At 40.4% G+C, this 21,872-nt stretch overlaps 2 protein-coding genes and 1 long non-coding RNA gene across 12 annotated transcripts; 1 reads left to right on the forward strand and 2 right to left on the reverse strand.

The window, feature by feature from the left end:
• Positions 1-9,893: 9,893 nt before the first annotated feature.
• LOC6564479 (trichohyalin) lies at positions 9,894-14,031 on the reverse strand. Of its 10 annotated transcripts, none has more exons than XM_032737941.2 (3): positions 13,060-14,031; positions 10,268-13,008; positions 9,894-10,205 (listed from the first exon to the last, which is right to left on the reverse strand). In XM_032737941.2, the coding sequence occupies exons 1-3, from the start codon at positions 13,936-13,938 to the stop codon at positions 10,154-10,156; spliced, it is 3,672 nt and encodes a 1,223-aa protein (XP_032593832.2). In that variant the 5' UTR covers positions 13,939-14,031; the 3' UTR covers positions 9,894-10,153. The 10 variants fall into 10 exon arrangements, with proteins under 10 accessions (XP_032593832.2, XP_043072020.1, XP_043072021.1 ...); XM_043216085.1 differs by having other exon boundaries at positions 10,268-12,572; positions 12,669-14,031; XM_043216086.1 differs by having other exon boundaries at positions 10,268-12,168; positions 12,532-14,031.
• A 1,053-nt stretch (positions 14,032-15,084) lies between these two features.
• LOC116805544 lies at positions 15,085-15,628 on the forward strand. Its single transcript, XR_004365241.2, has 2 exons — positions 15,085-15,194; positions 15,251-15,628. It is a non-coding gene; the product is annotated as an uncharacterized LOC116805544 (long non-coding RNA).
• Positions 15,629-17,758: 2,130 nt separating this feature from the next.
• On the reverse strand, positions 17,759-21,865 carry LOC6564495 (NCK-interacting protein with SH3 domain). The gene is made up of 8 exons (XM_032737944.2): positions 21,604-21,865; positions 21,379-21,528; positions 19,968-21,251; positions 19,526-19,723; positions 19,358-19,466; positions 18,722-18,931; positions 18,480-18,652; positions 17,759-18,406 (listed from the first exon to the last, which is right to left on the reverse strand). The coding sequence occupies exons 1-8, from the start codon at positions 21,775-21,777 to the stop codon at positions 18,215-18,217; spliced, it is 2,490 nt and encodes an 829-aa protein (XP_032593835.1). The 5' UTR covers positions 21,778-21,865; the 3' UTR covers positions 17,759-18,214.
• Positions 21,866-21,872: the final 7 nt, after the last annotated feature.

The following is a 21,872-nucleotide window of genomic DNA, read 5'->3' on the forward strand; positions in this document are numbered from 1 at the left end:
ATCCAATTTCGCATTTGCTCGCACAAATGCATCTGAGCGATGAACGGGTGGTGGGGGTTTTGGGACTGAAGAGGTAGCGATGGGGGGTGGATGTGACTGTTTGAGCTTGAAGTTGGTCCTGCGTATTGATGGGGGTGGGGACTGATTGGTTGGGTGGGGATTATGCAGACTTTTGGTGCTGTCAACGCAACTTGTTCGCATTGGAAATTCGATGAGCGCCTACCCAAACCCGATATGGACCGACCTACCATAGAAAATCGTCGTTGATAACGTAAACCGCTTTGATTTTTATTTAACTGCACATTTCGCTTAGGGCGAAACACAGCTTCAATGCCGTCCCTGCAATTCCGCCAACTCAGTACCAAGTCAATACTAACTCCTACTATTTGCCAGTGGCGAACTGCTTCTGCGACAATCCAACAATTTCTGGGCCCTATTTCGCATTCAGCTCTATTGACATTTAATGGCAACTTGTGGTGAAATTTCGCTGATGCTGCTCGAATTCCTGCGGTTTTCCCACCCAAATTTTCATGAATTTTCACAAAATTTACCCAATTCATTCAGTTGGCAATTTTACGCTTTATTTTGTATTTTTTTGTACCCATTCGTATTCCCATCTCCATTTTCCACGTATTTCTTTTATCTATATATTTATTTATTCGTTGGATGGCTGCTCAGTTGCCGTTGAAATTGATAATTTAGAAAATTGCTAGCAAATGTCAAAACAAATGTCGCCCACTCCAACCCATCAACCCATCAACCCACATAACCCAAACCCTAACCAACTGCATGTTGGCATCATTGATGTGGGCGCAAAAGCTGTTCTCATTTAACAATCAATTCGTAATGGTTTTCATGGTGACTGCACTCCCCATCTGGTTAGAGAGTGCATTGGGTGGCAACTTAAAGTCACGAGGCACATGCTTAAGGAACAAAGAGGATCTCTCAAAATAGACTTGTTGTAGCTTTATTAGTACATTAACATTGTTGAAAAATCGTTTGATATTATATTGTTTTAATAAAAGACTCATATTTTTAGTTTAGTAGTATCTTATTTGTTTAAGTTAAAGTACTTTCAATATGAAAGAATGACTAAAAGCAAACAATCTGCGCAATAAGCATAGCTTAGCTTTTTAAAAAGCATATTTTCTAGTTTTTTATGTCAGGTAGTTTGACTCTGATTGAGTGACTCTCGAGTTCTCCAGCCATCAAACACATCCGAAATCTGGCTGTTGCATTTACTGCAAAAGCAAACTCTTCTCTTCCGGCACTTTTCCCTGTAGCTTTCTGCTGATACATGGCACACGCCTTGCTCTCTCTCTCTCTCTCTCAAGAAGCATCCGCCTGCTTCCAGTTTAAGTATTTATTTGGTGCTTCGCTGGCTTTTGACTTGAGGGTAGTCGGATTTTGTGAACAAGCATGTAACGAATTGAAAACCATTTTTAAGCTCAGCATGGGGTAAATGGAATTATTAGAAATTTATAATGGGAACTTTAGCTGTAAAATTATGAGTATTTTAAATCATTCGTAATTTTTTGGCTTTAGAAGGAGGTGATTAATGGTAATTTACATATGACTATTTGGTGACTTTAACTCCAAAACAGTAGAAGCTATTGGTATTTTCGAGCAAAGACATAAAAATATAGCGATTTTAGAAGGAATTCAGCAGAAATCTACTTAAGAAATTAGGTATTATTGTTATAATTGTGGGAGTTCATGCATTGTGGCCTGGTGAGATCTATTGTGCCCCCTTCTGAGCTCTTCCATCTACTCTGATTCTTGCAAAAATTCAAGCATTTTTGTCAGTTTGAGTACTTCTATGACTTCTGATTTTAAAAAGTGTTAAGCTAGGATTTTGCACCCTCATCTGGCCAAGGAGACACAATCCGGTATTATGTGCTTTCCAGAGATTCCAGAGACCTCTTGGTCTACTCTGGCATTAAAATTGTGGTAAATATAAGGTTTTATCGCCTCTGCATTTTATCTGACCAATAAGTATGCCAAAGTGTTTAGCTTCAAGGGTAGATGATATGTGGATAAGATGTATACTCTTCTGCATATAAAGGGAATTGTTCTTCACACTTAATTAAAAAACTTTATTCTCAGAGCGCATATTTATATACCATATTATATTATTTACTTGCCTGAGTATGGGAAAATATGCATAAATTACGTATATACCAACAGATGCTTCTGACATTGCTCGGATTAATGCACAATCAGCTTAAAACTCTTAAAACCAAACCGAAACTATAAAGCATAATAACACAACAACAACAACAACACCAGCAGCAGCAGCAGCAGCAACAACAACAACGGTGACAATGACAATGTTGTAAAGTTTGTTTTCGCATTTAACTTGCATACGTTTGCGGCGTTTTGTGTAAGCAAGGATTGGCTGAGGAGTGTTGTTAGAGTTTTAGATGGAGAGAACTGGTATTATACCGGCACCCATTCCCAGCGTGCCCTCTTACACTGAGTGAAAAGGGCGAGGGAGTGAAAGCATCTGCGTTTATCCATCTGTGAAGTGCCTTTCTATCTGCAGCAGGCAGCAAAATGTTTGTCAAACTGCCAAAATGTCCGCCGGCTGACTGACAACTGGGCAACAAAGAGGCACGAAAGGGGAGCCACTCCCCCAGAGTTGGGAGTTGGAAGTTGGGAGTCGCGCACAGTGTGCGACAGTCAAAGAGATTTGCAATTCACATGCATAAACAATGACAACCAGGCAACAGCAACTTCAGGCAATAGGCATCATTCAGTGGACAGCAGGAGGCAGCATTGCAGATGCCAAAGCCATCGGACAACTAGCAATGCAAATCGACTTTATTTATGACTATGCTGAATACATGTGTGTGTTTTGTGTGTGTTTGTGTGTGTGCGATAGTGCGTGGGTGAGAGCTCTAATGGGCATTACATACACTCTGAAATAAAACACAAAAAAATGAGCAAGAATGTGATTGACTGAAGTATTCCCTAGGATTAGGTAAATCGATGTAAGATCTAAGAAATTATTTGTTGATCGGTTAGATAATATAGATATAGTACTAGACACTATACAATATACCCTTCGATCGGGCCTAAGCTAGCCCAAAATACAGTTGCAATAATGCCCCTTATAAAACATTTTCAATTTAATTTTAGTGTCAGTCTATGCGAATTTCTAGTTAATTTATACATGATATATACATAAGTAGTTGTTGTCTAATAAACTAAATTGCATTTAATTAAATACTCAATCTCATATCATTACAAAAATTGTTATATTAGATAGGATTACACACTTTATAACACCCCATTTTGATCAATTTGGAGTTACAGGGTATTGGTGTAAAACGTATTTGGACACAAAAACTTTTTCATATTTTTCCCATTTGCTCTTTAACATCATTCCAGGCAAATTTGTATAATTGGTGAAAGGGTTTTTAGAAATTGAAGTAACCTGCTATCTGCAGAGTATGTGGGAGAAAGCAATCCAAAATTAGATGGATGCTTTTAGGCAATTCGACAACTATTCCAACTAATATGCTCGCTTTCAAGTGCTTGGCCACAGGGTATACAAATAAACCAATCTTTTTCACTCGACTGCGAGCGTATCTGGTGAGGTAAACCAGTCTCATAATCTCACATTGCGGCTTACTCACGGAGTATGCATTTGACTTTTCTCCGTGTCACACATCGAAGTACATACAAATAGAGTTCAGCCATTGACAGTTGCAGTTTGCGGTTTGCCTCTGCTGTATTTGTCGTGAATTCGCTAACGTGCCCACACTTGTGACAATAATATTGGGCACGGTACATATTGTTAGAGTTGGTTTGGTTTTGAGACAGAGAACGGAAATGCATTCTCAACACAAAATAGTAAGTCAGAATTTAAGCACATTTCATTGTTGAACGGAATACCAATATACAAATTGACAAACACTCAATGCCGGATAGGCAAACAGACGAACATGGTTAGAATATATCTAAGACGTAATTTTATTTGTTAATATATGCAGAACTTCTTCAGTTTCAAATCTATTTTGATAGAACTTTAATTAGGAATGACTGCTAAGAGTGACTCCCACCTCAAATTTGTATCCGCCATGCTGCCCCACTGGAAGTAGTGAACTTTGGCATCACAACATTAGATTCGAGCTGTCTGCTCTGACGAGCAGGCCTTAATTTTATTGAAAATCCTTAAACTTACATGTCTTAATTATCAAAATCAGCCGCTTGTAAGGTGATCGCTATAAACCTCGTCTGCGATCTCTAAAAATAGCGTGACCCTCAAGTACCTTGAGAATTCCGAGTGAGTGCGCCATTTGATTAGAGCGTCATATTTTCATACGTGAAGAGTCGCAGTTCGCTTATATTGTATTGTTCTTAGCATGAATGTGTCAGCTGCCTGATTACATTTGTAACTCGCATAACCTGGCGTTGGCACAAGCACTGCCCTCCCACGATGGATTTAATAATGAAACCACGCGTGGTTCGTGCTGCTCGTACCTCAATCATCTGCCTGATGCAAGTGGCTCTCAGGGTTGGGCACACGTGCATGTCGGTCGCCATTGTTGCCAATCGGAGTCCTTGAGCAGAGCGCCAGGACTAAATCCCCATTGGCAATGTGCATGCAAACACGTTTCTGATTAGAAATCATCCAAAATGACAGCAGCGAAAGTCAACTTGATGATGGAATGTTCGCATTCATTTTCAAAATTACAGCATGCAAATACCCTGCTTAATATTAGTATGATTATTGAAATTCTCGTTGTTGTTTAATAATATAGGTGGATCAATAAATTGAGATGGTTCATACACGATAGAGATCAATAACATATTTAATTAATAGGAGCTTAACATGAATGTGCACAACGAAATTCGTTAAACTATTCTTAAAAAGATATCAAGGAAATGGCATTCTACATTAATAATTTGCCACATCGACATCTTATTTACTGTTAAGCCTGCAACTATATATATAAATACGTACACCTTTGTACATTTATATATATATATACTCGCATAAGGAAATACTTAAAAGAAAAGGTTCAACTTCATTATTTGGGCATTTTTGTGCCATGATTGCCTGCAGCTGTTCTTAAGTTCTGTACACAAGTATTTATATGCATTATTATCGTTAGCAGTGAAGAGCCTAAGGGCTGCTTAAGGTTCTAATGGTAATCATTAGCCCCATAGTTGGGGCTGCAAAGGCAGGATTGGGAGTTGGTTGGGGAGTGGGTGGGGTGTGTGGCAAATTTATGCAACAGCTTTTGCAGCTGGCATCAAAATGCTTAATCAACTTGTTCTAAATTGTGCAAAAATTAAATTTTTTCCCTGGCAAATCGCATTATAAATGCGAGAGAGCGTAAGATATAAAAATTTCAATTTTTGAAATGCAAATGGAATACAAATATTTGCATAAACACGGGCAGAGCTCGCAAAGAGAATGGAGAGCACAGGCCAACACCAACGACCATCTGCCAGTTCAGCATGGCTTAGGAATTTTTTTATTTTTTATTTTTTTTATTTTTTTAGCAAGGACGCAGCTTAAAACATGTCCATAATGTGCTGACTACCCAATACCCTGTACATTTGAATTTTAACCAACATTAACTTGTGCAAATTCGTATGAAATGAACTCAAAAAGAGTTTGATAATCGATTTTCAAATAAATTGAGAATTGAACACATCAACAAACTGGTAGTACACATTCGAAACTGATTCAGTTTGAATAACTTTTTCATCTGAATAACTTTTTAATCATCTCACCGACCATCGGCATTTTATCCAGGCAAACATGCTTAACTGTTCACATTGTGCCATGTCGATTGATCGATACAAAATGCCAATTAAATTCGACACCAAAGTGAACGAGGATTGTAATTTGAAAATGCTGAATTCAACCGTGGATGCAGCCGCAGCTGCACTTCAGCGCCCCCATCTTTGCCCCACTTCAGCAGCTCCCCACACCAAATCATTACCATTCATAGTCGCTCAAAAACGCTGGCAAGCAGCGCTAATCAATGTTGAAATATGCGGGTCGAGCGGTTGGGTGTTGAACAGGGGTTGCTGGTGTAAGGGAAGAGGTAGATGGCGAGTGGGGGGTTGCTTTTGGGGTGCGGGTAGCGTTTGGTTGTCTGTTTGCTCGACTTCAATCAATATGGAAAATAAGAACGTGATTCATATTCAGTACGCGCAGCGCTCAACTGAAATGAGCAGCAGCAACAATTCGAGATGGGGGCGAGGACACTGAAAAAGGAAATTAAATACACGCTCTACTAGTGTTGTAGTTGGGGGTGGAGGGGTGGTGGGGTGCGGGTCCTATTTATTTGCAGTACGGAAATTACGGCTGAGACAAAATACGCAACTCACGCATAAAAAAATCTTATAAATGAATGATAAATTTGAGAATTACGAGCACAACAAATAATGATTATTGAACGATTTGTTGTGACACTTGAAAGCGTTTTCACGCTACGTACGAGTGTCCTAAGTCTAAGTCTATGAAAGCGGAAAACAAACCAACAACGCCCGCTCTCCAAAAAAAAAAAAAGGGCAAAAGCCTACATCTACTGCAGGCTTAGATGAAGACTTACCTAACTTAGAAGGCAGATTTTTATGACACTTTTTCTAAGATTGGGAAGTCAATTTATTTATTCAACCCGACACCAATAATTGGGAGATTCTATATCTCTCGTAATTTTACAGATAAAATCACCAAATTTATGAGGCACGTTAATGATTATTCAATGGTATGGCACATTCACATTCAGCTGCTCCAGATGAAGGTTGGTTGCCACCAGTTATCAGTTGCTAATACATTGATAACAGAATATTCCACAAGGGTTTATACCCGATTGCAACGTTCTCGCTTGTTTTATATACTTTGATAGCATAGGTATCATATTCAATTGGTTTAGAGCATTGTCCGTCATGGTGTCTGTCCATCAAACATGGATATACAGGTCTGTGCCCGCGATAATGTGTACAAATTTGTGTGCTACGTCCACTAGGAGAATAGGAAACCGATAAAAGTGATAAAATCGCAAATCGATAAAGCCGCATATCTCCCACAATTGTCTGATTAGTGCTAGTGTGGAGATATAGTGATAGAATTAAGTACATGCCTCGGGTTCCTCACCTTATTGTTCAGAATGTAAATTTGGAAATATGAAAGTTGTCGCTTTGTAAAAAACACTTCTTGTATTTCTTAATTTTATGGTGGATTTTTCGAGGATGGTGCTTTCAATATGTACACCGTGAATAGTTGTTAAATTAGCATTTTTGTAGCTTTATATAAATTATTTAAAAGTATATTATAATTGAAAAGTTGTATAAAAAGTCAACAACAAAAGATTTTCTCATGTTTAGAAATTATTTCGAAAAACAAGAAGAACTCTCCAATTTGTATGCGATTCTGTAAATATCAGAGGGATTTTATTACAGTGTACTCAATTCAATATATTGCATATGTGAGTATCTAAGGGTATTTCAAATTCGATATCTCCGTAAAAAAGAAAATAAACTTTTTTGCCTTTATTGAAATTTATGATTTCTGAAACAAAATTTATGTTGTTTTGCATTTGGTGTGTCTGTGTGTGTGCGTGTGTGTGTGTGAGGGGTTGTGTGTGTCTGGGTGTGTTTGTGAGTGTGGTTAAAAGCATAAAATAAACCTCAAATGCTCGTAAAATGCCGTACGTACACAAACCCAAAAGACCCAACGGAACCCGAACTGTGTAAATGCCAGCGCCTTTATTCAGTAACGCTTCTTGAGCCCTTCCGGTAGTCTAGCCGCACACACACACACACACACAAACAGAGGCACGCATTCACAATTCAACCGCTCGCAGTTCCTCTATGTGTCTCTCTCTCTCTCGCTCTCTCTCTCGCTATCTCTCTCTCGTTTGCTCATACGCTGCTGGGCTGTGCGGTTTTCTTTTGCCCAGATATGGTACTCGGCCCAACGCGCGTGAATTATTTAATTCGAATAAATATTGAAAACTCAATTTTTTATGATATTTTCTTGTTGGTTTATTGCGCTTTTGTGGCATTTTAATATCGAATAACCCTGCTGCGAGTGTCGCCATTTGTCTGTGTGTCCGTGTGTGTGTCTGTGTGTGTGTCTGTGTGTGTGTCTGTGTGTGTGTCTGCGTGGGTGTATGTGTGTGTATGTGTGTGTGTGTGTGTGTTTACCTTGGACATGCATATAACAACCAAAGTTACACAGAGCTGAAAGTGTGCGGTTATAAGCTCATAAATTGAAAATTGTTGTTGTGCTTGCCAAGCTAATAGCAAAGATACACAGCAATGTTTATGGGTAGTCAGCTGGAGTTCGTTACATATTGTTTATAGCTGCAAATGACAATTAGGTAACAAATATGAAGTAAATCGAGCCAAGTCCAGCTAATTATGTGAGACAAACAAATGGCGTTCACGCCGTGGAGCACAATCTTCTCATAAATTTCCATTTTATTGCTTCGATAAGCGCTTAAACGGCTCGGGGGATTTTGGATGCGTACATAATTATCTAAACTGGCTTCAAAATCGATTCAACTTTTGCAATCAAGCCGAACATTAAGCAAAAAGCACACAAATGTTTGAATAATGTGTAATAAAATAACTTAATGTGAATTTTTGGAAAGAAAGTTCAACATTTCAGATGGTATGCAACTTATGTCATTGAACTTTGCTATAGTTGTATAAATATACGTATTTTATTTAATTTTAGTTTTAATTCTAATTTTGTAGAAAATCGCCCTGAAAACTATAAAGTTTCTATTGTTTCTCAAAATAGTTTGCAAACAAAAGAAAAGAAATATCTAAGAAATTAAATAGGCTTTCTCTAATTCGTCAATCCCAAAAATACGGTGCTTTGAAGGTATTTCTAAAAAGTATAAATGAAAATCCTCATTTTTGAAGAGAAAATCCTCTCTACAATTCAGAAACAAGTAATGAAATTTTCAGGCTTGTCTTTTATATAAGAAATTAGCTGTCCTCTCCGCGTATCTCAGTAGGAAGTCACTCGACTCGCGACTAATCAAGGATAGTGGACTCAAATCGTGTTGAGTTTTTTTCGAAATTAAATTAAATTAAATCTAAAAATACTAATGTTTATCAATAATAAGAACCAGAAAAGACTAATTTTAGAAGTTCTTTGTCTACATGTGGAAAAAACACCCAATTAAGAAGAGAAAAACAATGATTCTAAGAAATATACTTTCTGATTAATAAATACAGTTACATTTTGCGCCATGAGAGAGAATATATTTAATGTGAAAACTGCAAAGAAATTTGAAACACACACTGCAAGTGTTTATAATCTGTTTGTATGTATGTCTGCATATCCGTCTGTCTATGTGGGTGCAAGTCCTGAAATTGAGTACACACACATTTACCATTCAAAATAATCCCCAGTAGAAGAAAATGTGTAAAATTTGTGTTGGTCTCACTGATTAAGGATGGCTTACGGGCTCTAGTCGGTCAGCCTTGGTGAAATCCTCTGAAAACCGAAAGATGTATAGACCAGTCCGGCAACTATGTGCGATACGATGATACTCTCTACCCTACAAAAGGCGAACAAGGATGAAGGCAACTGACATGGAAAATCGCAATAATATTTTTCCACTTCAGACCTGTGCGTGAGTGTGTGTGTGTGTGTGCGAGTGTATAGCTTGCTTGCTTGTTTGCTTGCGTGGGATTGCCCAAACTTTTAAGTAGGTACAATCCGTACTCGTATGCATTGGCCACTGCTGGCAAGGCCAGGTATGTGCTCGAATATGCCAAGAGGACTATTGGAGCGGCCCTGGGGACTGGTGCTATGGGCGTTACCCTGGCAGCCCAAGTCTATGCGATTTTGTTGGGCCGAGCAACCGCAGATGCCCACACTAGGAAATAGAATTGAAACACAGTACTCGGCTGCATATGCTCAACTATGTATAACTTATATTTGTTGGTTGCTAGTTTCGTGTAGTTTTTAGTTACAATAACGTTTGGATTAAATTGTACAATGCATTTGTAGCCACATCTCAGATCCACTCTCTGCGTTAAACTCGTTGCTCTCTATGTTGTACGATAAGGGACATATGGTCCATATAATAGGATTTAGCGATTTATTAGGTACTTATGCGTTTCAGGTTATCCGGTTATCAGGTAAAGCCTTGTCTTAGAAATCCTAACAGTCGATTGGATGTAGAAAGCTCTGGATATGATCACCAAGCTTATTCCTATGGAATAATATAAATATTTTAAATATAGTATGAAAAGCAATTGCGCCACAATCGCTTACCCAAGATCGAATCCTTTGCGGCTGCTGTTCAACTTGGTATATAGTAGTAACAGAATCAGCGCCTGGCCAGTAACCAAAAGTCCTTGTTGGCAGTAGTTATTGCTTAACCAACTAATTGCCTTTTTCTGGGTGGTGTGCATTTGGTTTTCCAGACTCTCGTCTAAATACATTAGCGACAAATCTCGTTCCTGTCTTCGCTGGGTAGTCAACTTCCGATCGACTTCCTGTTCTCGCTCCTGCCGTCGTTCCTCCTGTCGTGGATCTTCTCGTCGGAGATCAGTATATCGCTCTCGTCGGCTTTCATCACGATCCACATTTCGTGAAAGACTGTCCCGCTTCTCTTCCAAACGATTGTCATTACGATTGTCTGTGCGCTCACGGACTTCCCGTTCCTGTAGTCGGGACAGTTCATTCTCCTTACGATTTACTCGCTCTGTATTCAGACGATAGCGATCCTCACGCTCCTGTCTTCGAGATAGGTCTCGTTCCTCCTGTCGGATTTCATTTCGATCCTCACGCCTGAGGTCGTCTCGTTCCTCACGTCGGCGAGCATTGCGTCCCTCACTTCGGACGAGATTGTCTCCTCGTACTTCCATGCGATTTACATTACGACTATCTAAGCGAACGCGATCTTCTCGTACTTGTCTTCGTGTCAAATCATTCGCCACCCTTCGCTCCATACCCACACGAGAGTGGTTTTCACTCTCCTGTCGTTGAGATGAATCTCGTTCGTTTTGCGTTAGATCAATGCGACGAACTTCCATACGATTTTCTAATCTACCATTAAGAAAATCTTCTCCTTCTTGTCTTCTGGTCAAGTCTCTTGACTCCCGCCGCATTTCCTCCCTATTTTGTCGTCTGTTTATTTGCTCCACTTCCATTCCGCGGCTGTCTTCACGTTCCTGACTTCGAGATATATCTCTTTCCTCATGCCGATGATTGACACGTTCCTCTCGGCGAGGACTATCTCTTTCTCGGTCAACGCGCACCTCACGTCGTAGATAATCACGTTCCTGCCGTTGCAGATCTTCTCGTTCCTCACGTCGGAAATCACCTTGTTGATTCCGCCGAAGAGTGCCTCGCTGTCCTCGTTTTAGATCGTCTCGATCAACTTGTTTGTGATGGCGAGCAGTTGAGCGCTCTTCAACTTCTCGTTGCAGTCTTCGGGTAAGGTCTCTTTCCTCTCCGTCCAGCCGATTATCCATTCGCTCGACATCCAAAAGTTGGCGTTCTTCACGCTCCTGTCTTCGAGAAACATCTCGTTCTTCTCGTCGGAGACTAGCTGGGTCCTCTCGTCGGAGATCGGTTCGCTCCACTTGACGGAGATTGTCTCGTTCTTCTCGTCGGATACTTGCTCGGTCCTCTCGTCGGAGATCGGTTCGCTCCACCTGTCGGAGATTGTCTCGCTCCTCTCGGCGTAGATTGTCTCGCTCTTCTCGTCGGTGATTGTCTCGCGCCTCATGTAAATTATTAACGTGATCTTCTCGTCTTGATAGAGAGCCTTCACGCTCCTGTCTTCGAGAATCATCTCGTTCTTCTCGTCGGAGACTAGCTCGGTCCTCTCGTCGGAGATCGGTTCGCTCCACTTGACGGAGATCGTCTCGCTCCTCTCGGCGGAGATTGTCTCGCTCTTCTCGTCGGAGATTGTCTCGCGCCTCATGTAAATTATTAACGTGATCCTCTCGTCTTGATGGAGAGTCTTCTCGTCGGAGACTAGCTCGGTCCTCTCGTCGGACATCGGTTCGCTCCACTTGACGGAGATTGTCTCGCTCATCTCGGTGGAGATTGTCGCGCTCTTCACGTCGGAGATTATTAACGCGATTCTCTCGTCTTGATAGAGAGTCTTCACGTTCCTGCCTTCGAGAATCATCTCGTTCTTCTCGTCGGAGACTAGCTCGGTCCTCTCGTCGGAGATCGGTTCGCTCCACTTGTCGGAGATTGTCTCGCTGTTCTTGGCGGAGATTGTCTCGCTCTTCTCGTCGGTGATTGTCTCGCGCCTCATGTAAATTATTAACGCGATCCTCTCGTCTTGATAGAGAGTCTTCACGTTCCTGCCTTCGAGAATCATCTCGTTCTTCTCGTCGGAGACTAGCTCGGTCCTCTCGTCGGATATCGGTTCGCTCCACTTGTCGGAGATTGTCTCGCTCTTCTCGGCGGAGATTGTCTCGCTCTTCTCGTCGGTGACTGTCTCGCGCCTCGTGTAAATTATTAACGCGATCCTCTCGTCTTGATAGAGAGTCTTCTCGTCGGAGACTAGCTCGGTCCTCTCGTCGGACATCGGTTCGCTCCACTTGACGGAGATTGTCTCGCTCCTCTCGCTGGAGACTGTCTCGCTCTTCTCGTCGGGGACTGTCTCGCGCCTCATGTAAATTATTATCACGCTCCTGTCTTCGAGAATCATCTCGTTCTTCTCGTCGGATACTTGCTCGGTCCTCTCGTCGGAGATCGGTTTGCTCCACCTGTCGGAGATTGTCTCGCTCCTCTCGGCGGAGATTGTCTCGCGCCTCATGTAAATTATTAACGCGATTCTCTCGTCTTGATAGAGAGTCTTCACGCTCCTGTCTTCGAGAATCATCTCGTTCTTCTCGTTGGATACTAGCTCGGTCCTCTCGTCGGAGATCGCTTCGCTCCACTTGTCGGAGATTGTCTCGCTCTTCACGGCGGAGATCGTCTTGCTCCTCCCGTCGGCTGTCATCACGTTCCTCACGCAATGAGCGATCAGCGCGTCGATCTTCACGTTCCTGTGTTCGAGATAGGTTATTATCCGCCCTTCGCAAGCTCTCCCGACTTACGCGTATTTCCATACGCTCCGCATCTACACGTTGATGGCCATTACGTTCTTGTCTTGGAGATATATCTCGTTGCTCTCGTTGCAAATCATCGCGTTCCTCTCGTCGGAGTCCTTCTCGGTCCTCACGTCGATGTTCGTCTCGGTCCTCATGTCGGCGATCATCGCGTTCAACTAATCGTAGATCAATGCGTCGGGAGAGATCATCTCGCCGCATATCCCCGCGATAAGCATTGTGAGTATTAAGCTGCGAATCACGTTCGCGATTCATTTGCCTGCCCAGACGACTTTGCATACGCTCTACATCCACACGTCCGCTGTGTTCACGATTTTCCCTTCGAGACACATCTCGTTCCTCACGTTGCAAATCATCGCGTTCCTCTCGTCGGCGGCTATCGTGTTCCTCTCGTCGGCGGTCATCGCGTTCCTCACGTTGTAAGTCTTCGCGTTCCTCTCGCTGGAGCTCCTCTCGATCCTCCCGTCGACGATTATCGCGTTCCTCATGTCGAAGATCATCTCGGCGAGAGAGATCAACTCGTCGAGCTTCTCTGCGATTGACTTGCCTCTCGTCTCGCTCGAGTTTTCGTAACAAGTCATTCTCCTCGCGCCCAGAAGCACGTTCGATTTGTCGGTTATCTTCTCGCGTTAAGCGCCTGTGCTCAAGTTTGTCATTCCGCTCAACCATTTGTCTGTACACAAGATGTTCATCATAATCTTCCAGCTCGCCTCGGCGGTCTTCCATCAACCGATCCAGCGAGCCCAAAGGACACTGCTGGACACGACTGTCGCAAGTCTGACTGTCAGCGTGCACGAAGCCGAACCAGACCAACTGCGTAAGCAGTATGAGGATATTGAGCCTGATCCATTGTCGATTTGCGGCCATCTCGGTGTTAGTGATACTCCCAAGCAAATGCGTTTTCCAGCTACAGTTTATTAGCAACGGTCTCGCAATTCGATTAAACTCTGTATTACCAGTTACCTCAGCAAGCTTCGGAACTTGAATGATTTTCTCTGCTGCGATGCTCCGTTTTTATACAAACATTTCTAGCCAAGGACCCAATAGGAAGGACAGCGCCCACGCAACGTTTAAGACGCAGTTTTCCGAGTGAACTTCTATTTGCCACTGATTGATTCAATTTCGCTTATCGCACATGTGCACCAATGCGCATCGTCCATGCCACAGCTACAACTCCGCTGAAGTGTTTCTAATACGTACATACTGTTTCCAATCAACAAATTTTATGAATGAAATTGAAACCATTCAATGACGTCAATGAAAATAGAACCCTGTCACCGAATGTATTGATTTTAAGTTGCTCAAAATATTTGAAGTATCGTTTGTGTTGTTGGACTTAAGGATATATATTTATTTAAGACGCATAAGAATATACAAGTGATACCAACCGGACATATTCCAAGCGAGTGTGGTGCATTGGAATACTTTGACTTGATCTTTAATCATGTGTAACATTCAGCTTTAACATATACGTACATGGAGAGTAAATATCCGAACAAGTTTTTCTTGTTTTCTTTTTAATAATTTCCATATGTAAGAAAACATATTTCGTAAAATTATAATTCGTTTTTTTTAATCTGAAATGCAAACTCAGGTTTTAAGAATATCTGGCGCCAAAACTAAAGCGAATTTCTAAAATTCAGTGAGATTTTTTTCCGAGTGCATACTTAGCCTATATATTGTTTGCTAAAATGAAAACAAAAATCGTCGGAAGTGACGTCAAGGATATAAGCATATATGTACAAGCACATGTTAAGCAGGCGAGACTGTTGAGCATAGTCTGGTGTTTGGGATGTGTGCACAATTGCGATAAGAGTGCTTCCAATCAAAATCGAATTAAAGTGCAATGAACAATATGCTTGAGCAGTGTTGGACAAGCGCTCAATAAATGAATCAGGTTAGATGCGCATCTGGGCGTAAAATTGTGTACAGGACACGCAGATGGGGCCAAGCAGAAATAACGGTATAAAAGGCGCCACTTATCGCCCACACGGCTGACAGTTGTGCTTCAACTTGGGGCGTGAACGCCTCCAACGATAGTCGCCCCGCGCGACAACTCGGTGGTGCGGCGGCGCAGCGGCTAGTCGAAAAACAAATTGGAAAACAATTGTAATCAGTGAGAGGTAAACTTAAGTAGCAGTGCTAATGGTATTCCTAATAACTTACGGCACTCTTTCAGCGCTCTGGAGGAGCAGTGCTTGACAACACTTTTGTTCGACTACCCTACTAGTAAGGAAGATGTGAATCGCCATTATGGAGATCTCTACGGGAGAATACTACAATATTTTTGATGGAAATTTAGTACAGTTGCACTTGTAATCCCACTAGTTAACCGACTCGTAATGGATGTACGTAAACTAATCACATATATAGTATTATACTAATGAATGTCTATGTATATGTATAAACATGTTAACTAATTTACCATAGCGGTCCTATGCCGTAGTTAAATGTTGCTGTTGTTTGGGATCGTATTGTCAACAGAATGGCAAATGTCTTCTTGTCAAAATTCGATTAGCACTTAAATTTATTACAAATATATGCATTAGAAACAATATTCTTCAATATATATATATATATATATACATATGTAATTTATAAATTTATCACATTTAGCAGTTGATACTGTTATACACATGTCTGCCACGTCTAAAGAAAGGTAGCATGCAAGAAGCACAGATGATAATATACCACTTAAATAACATAACCGTGTCCAAAATTGGCACCTGCTTACATACATATGTACTCTATACTCGTAAATCGCAAAATAAACTAAACTTACCCATGTGTTGAACAAACAAAGATGATTGGAATTTCTTTATCTTATTATTCACAAGGCTATTTTTATTATTTCCAAATTGCCGCATATAAATTTAGTTTGGACGTTTGGTAAAATTTCATGCGGAACAATTATAATTTTGAATAAATGTATGCAATTAAAAAGAAAAACTATGGAAAATCGTGTGTGTTATGAATCTGCAATTGTAATTGATCTCATTATTAAAGCATATTCTTAGGGGAGAAATATCAAAGCTACTCTTCCACAAATCAGTAGCATAGTTCTGGGCTGAGTCAATACGCAAGGATAATTCTTTAAAAAAACTATATATATCTATCTCGGCCAAATCCCTTCATGTTTTGCAAAGGATATAATGCGCAAGGATGAGCTCTATCTATCAAAAATTTTCAGAAAATTTCAATAAGTCAAAGTAAGACAATAGTTATTAAATGCTAGCCCAGAAACCCATAATACAAACCGGCAATAAAAATGTAAATTTTATTTTAAATTTTATTTTATATCATTATTATATTGTTTTACTCTTTACAATTACTGCAATTTCATTGTTTGTTACATTTTCAATGCGTCTTGCGTTGCTTTTTAATTGTCTTTGAATTTGTTTTATTTATTATAATAATATAATAATATTCGTGTGTTCTCTTTGGTTAAAACTGAGCAAATTAACAAAGTTGAAAACTTGATTGCTAAATTTTTATAAATAGTTAAATTTCATTTAAAACGTTTCTCTGCTGATTTTCTGTCTGTTTTAATGGTCATTATTGGCATTTAAATCGAAAAAGTACAAAATTTGAAATGCAATTTGCTTTTGAGTACTTTTGAGTATGAATATTTTTGTATATTTGATTTAAGTGTGCGGCTTTTTAATTGCATTTGGTTAGTTTTTTCTTTTCTTTTTTTTTGCCCCGATCAATCATTTAGATAATAATTGTTTCTTATTTTGTACATTTCTTTTACTTTGATACAATTCAACAATGCTAACAATAAACTTAATAGTTTTATAAACTTCGTTACCAATGAAAAACGGCTTACAAATAAATAAACAAATTTATAAAAACACATTTTAAATTTCACTTGTTCAATGTGTGCATTAAATAGAGAGAGAGAGAGATACAGGGATAGGGATAGTAAGAGTCTGAGTTAGAGAGAGATAGTGATTAAGTTAAGAGTGTTTTGTTCTATCTCAACAAATTTGTATATTTTTCTATTTGTATTTGTATTTATTATTCGGATTTCTTTTTCTTTTTTTTTTGTTTTGCATTTTTGATCTTACTGTCATATATGGTTTTTATGCCTTTAGCGGCTGAGCTTTAACAACAGTCGTCGATTTTGTGTATTTCAATTTGTTTCTCATAGATTATATAAACAAATGTAACATTAGTTTCGTCACCGAATTCGATTTGATTAAATACCAATTCTCATATATTGATTGCAATTAACATTTCTCTTTTACTTTATGGACTTACAATAAATATAATTTGGTTGAAGTGAGTCTATAATGTTTGTTCTTTTCCAAAAGTTATTAATTTGTTATTTATTTATAATTTTAGATATATATATATATATATTTTTTTTGTTGCTAAACAAATCAATTGCATGCCTTTTTTAACTATAAATTTTTATGTAAAATTTGTGTCTTGTCCTTTCTATAAATTTGGTTGATAGTCTCTAAAAAATACACAGTATGTATGTATGTGCACATATGTATGTATATATTATACACTAAAATAGTTTATTAAAAAATGAAAATGCCTGCATTTTAAAATCAAAATTATATTTTTATCATATCATCCAAACATTGCAGTAATGATTTTGGCTTTTCTCAGACTTAAATATAAATGTCTATGTATGTATGTATAATCAATAATCATATATATATATATATATATATATAGTATATAGCAAATATAGATACTGGTCATAGTTCTATAATGGTGGCATACATACGTAACTTGTATGCTGCCTTTGCTTCATAAGATACACTACGAAATGTCATGAAACTGAACAATTTGCTGGAGACCGTCAAAACGAAACTTAGTATTAAGCTAGATGTATAATTATGTTTTTGTAAAAGTGTGAAATGCAGTGGATTTGATAAAGCTTTCCGAAAGTTGTATAATGCTAATGCCTGCTGATGCGCTGTTTTTTTGTAAACTATTTGAAATTAAAATTGAACAATTTTTTGGCTTCATTTGGTAGCCTCACTAGCAACGCTTTACATTTTGGATTTGGTTTTTGTTTTCGTTTTTCATTCTTATTCATTGTTTGGTTTATAGGAGTGTTTTCTTAATGTTCGTTATATTTTTGTTTTTATTTTATTTTATATTTTGGTTTCCATTGTTAGGTTTATGCCTTAAACAATTGAGGAAATTCGTTGGCTATCTCGCGCACAAGCTGCTGATCGGATGCGCTGCATTCGGTCTCCTCGCAGAAGATGCGTGTAAAGATTTTCATGAGATCATGCTTGCGATGCTGATGTTCCTGATAATTTGTATTGCGCAAAATGCGGCGGCACAGTTCCAAATAGCAGGGACGTGTCTACCACAAAGTGTACAAAAAAATTGAGAAATTAGCTTAATTGGCTGGCTATCATATTATTTAGCATATTTACCGGACTGCCCGCATCCAAATCGGAAAGCTGACGCACCACAATGTCTATTAGCACCTTAATGTCATTCGTATAAAACATGCCAGCCGTATCCGCATGACTGAATATGTCAATAAACATACGCAGCACCGTATTCATATTTTCATTATGATGTTTGAGCAGTCGCGTCGGATCATCTGTTAAGATCATTAAAAGTGAAGAGAGTTAGGAATGGGCTAGTTACTAACGAATAGTGTGCAACTTACCCTCACGATTGAGCAATAGCAATAGCTTCTCGGTGAACACTTTGCCCGTGGGCAGATTCTGCATGGCCTCAATGATCACATTGACCGTATGCTCCCCGAACTGCTGATTAAAGGCCAGTATTAGGGCTATTACCATATCCACCAGCAGCTCCGGATTGTTCCCCTCAACAATTTCCAGCAGAAAGCTGGCAAAATGCACGCCCAAGTAATCTGCAAATGGAATTATTAAATTAATTATAAATCTATTCTGTATGTAATGTCCCATTTCAAATATGCTAAATGCTTTAAATTACTTGTTACCAATTCTTAATTGTTTTTTTTTCTGACTTACATGCAGCTAAACGAAATTATAAAGTTACATGTACAATTTAAATTTACAACGAATTTGTATTGTTTGCAGTTTGTATACATGTCAAATATCATATGAAGTTGCAATATAGTTAATAGTAAAATATAAATGCATATATAAAATATTATTTGAAGTTTTGATTGAGGTGTATCCGTTACAAAATCGATCAGTTATATTAATGCATCAATTATTAACCGATCAAATCATAAGAGAAAGGCACAATAAATGCAACACTTGACTCCAATTGAATACAAATCCTAAAGGTAAACATTTGCCGAGCAACGCACCTTGATGATTAACTGGCATTAGCTGTCCCAGTGAGAAGATTACGGTCAGCATTTTGACCAGTTGCTTGAAGCGATCCAAATTGGCAAAGTGTGTCTTCATGTCCTCTACCTGATAAGCAAATTCGATTTAATTGCAATTACTTTTGATAGTCTTCTATACAGTCTCACAATCTCTAGGGGCAGAACCGAGGTTAGAAGTATGTCAACAATGATGTGGTCCAAGTGACAGGCAGCAGTGAAAGTCTTAAGCAAAAGGTGTTTGATGGACCAGCGTGTCTCCATCTGATAGTATTGCACCAGATTGATGAACATCTGGTATTGATCGCACGACATCTCGTAGCAGCTGATGTTCTCATCCGCATTGTTCTACAATGATGAGAAATGTGGTCCAATTAAAATATATTAAATTATAAATGCATATAAATCATTTTCGGATTTTTTAAATATGAGTAGACTAAGAATTCACTGATGATGTTCTGAGTATATCATCATTATCGAATATTTAACAAATCATTTTATTCAACTACTTTCTTTGGGCAACAAAATCTCAACGACTTTCGAAAGGATTTCCCAAAAATAAATAGTGGTTTCTTTTCTTTTTAGAGCTCACCAGTATCTCAACAAGCTCCTCGAGAAAATGCATAATGTCCTCCTCATCCTCGTAAAGCATCCAGGTGCGCTGCTCCGTATCATTCTTACAATCGGCCAGTTGGGCAAACAGATACTGCAACCGCTTCGAGTCGTGCGTGATGCCCAGTAGCTCTTTGGGAGTAGCCACCTTGCCGGTTACGTGCACAGCGACTGCCTCCAGATATGGATTGATGGCACCATTATACAGCTGCTCCAGGCTAGTTAGCACGACGCGCAGCGCCTCGCAGGACAAATCAAAGCTAAGATTCGTATTGCGTCGCAACGCATCCACAATTTGATACACATCCGATGATTCAACCTTAAGCTGGCCACGCCCATTACCATTGCCATTGCCGGCAGCGAGCGCTGCACCGAGGCGATGCGATAGCGATGGACTCTCGATGCTTTCGTCCAGCGCCTGGCTATTGTCGACGCTGTTGTTGGCCGCATCGATGCAGCCATTGCAGCCGTCATCGCTCGCCTCCTCGGACTTGTCGGCCGCACTATCCGCCCCCTGGCTGAGGCTCAGACTGAGCGGCTCGTCGTGGCTGGCAGTGGCACCAGTGCTGCTGCTGCCATTGTGCGGCTTGTGCGATGCAGCAGCGACGGCAGATGATGATGATGCTGCTGCTGCACCTGATGCTGCGGCTGTTGTTGCTGTGGCGACGGCGGCTGCGGCGGTTGCAGCTGCTGCTGTTGTTGTTGCACCGTTGCTGGCGCTCAGCTGACTGGTCTCCTTGTAGGTGGTCACCACATCCTCGCTGGTGGTCGTTGTTGTCGTTGTCGTCTCCGATGGCTCCGAGGTAATGCTGTTGTCCTGCGTCACATCCGAAACGGATGCGGACACCTTTTGCGCTTGTGCTTGTGCTTGAGCAGCTGCAGCTGCTGCAGATGTGCTGGCCACTAGCGGAGGCGCTGGCAACGGCTGCTGCTGCTGCTGCTGCTGTTGCTGCTGCTGTGGCGTCTGTATGGTGCAACTGCTGCTTTGGAGCTGCTGCATGCTGCCCATGCTGGGCGATTCGGGCATCGAGTGCGGCATTTTTCCGCCCACCGCCGGACTAGACATGCTCTTCTTGCTCATGTCCAGGCGTTGCATAGCAGGCGGACTGTTGCTCCCTTGCGATTGGTGTGAATGCAGCTGGTGTGGATGCGTGTGCGAGTGCGAGTGCCGATGCGAATGATTGTGGCTGCCACTCAGCTGCTGCTTGTCGCTGCAGCTGTGCGAATACGACAGCGACGAGTCCCCATCACGCTCCCAACTCTCCTGGAAATATAAGTCACTCAATTAGTTTAATCGATCAAATTTAAAGGTCGCTTCGAAATTAAAACTGGCTACAACATTTTAACAACAATGTGCTAAGCAAATCTAATTTCGGACGAAGCATTCTTACGGCATAGAGACGCTCCATGGTGTTCTTCTTTTCGCGCAGCCTGTCGAGCAGCTCATCCTTGGACATGATGCCATTTATCTCTGGATCAGTGCACTTCTCCAGCGACTCAATCGATGAGTTGAGAAAACTGATGAGAAAATCATGTTCCACCTGCATAAAAATAAAATCAAATTGATTGTGGCTGGCTGGCTAAGCAAACAGGAATTGCTGTCTGTCGACACCTACCTTAATCTTCATTACGTAATTTGATGGCACAAAGCCAATGTTGCCCTTCATGCTAACCACCTGCCACCAGTTACGCTGGCGTGCGGATGTCTGATACAATATAAAATATTCGCCCTCATCGAAGCTAATCGTCTTGGGATAAACCGCCTGAAAATCATAGAGTGCCTTCAGCATCTCAATGCCGTTCCCAGTATCGATGCCGACGCCAACTTCAGCTGCCGCTGCAGTTGTTGTTGCTGTTGGTGCTGTTGGTGTTGCTGCTGCTGTTG

This window comes from Drosophila grimshawi, unplaced genomic scaffold (assembly GCF_018153295.1).
Source record: "Drosophila grimshawi isolate 15287-2541.00 unplaced genomic scaffold, ASM1815329v1 contig_848, whole genome shotgun sequence".
Lineage (NCBI taxonomy): Eukaryota > Metazoa > Arthropoda > Insecta > Diptera > Drosophilidae > Drosophila > Drosophila grimshawi.

Bases quoted from the DNA above. Each gene is read 5' to 3' on its own strand.
- LOC6564479 (XM_032737940.2), bottom strand. From the start codon at position 13,938: ATGGCCGCAAATCGACAATGGATCAGGCTCAATATCCTCATACTGCTT. The intron at 10,206-10,267 runs GTAAGCGATTGT...ATTATTCCATAG, and splicing joins CGCAAAGGATTCGATCTTGG to GAATAAGCTTGGTGATCATA.
- LOC6564495 (XM_032737944.2), bottom strand. From the start codon at position 21,777: ATGCTGAAGGCACTCTATGATTTTCAGGCGGTTTATCCCAAGACGATT. The intron at 21,252-21,378 runs GTAAGAATGCTT...TTATATTTCCAG, and splicing joins CCATGGAGCGTCTCTATGCC to GAGAGTTGGGAGCGTGATGG. The intron at 18,407-18,479 runs GTAAATATGCTA...ACTTTGTGGTAG, and splicing joins ATTTGGATGCGGGCAGTCCG to ACACGTCCCTGCTATTTGGA.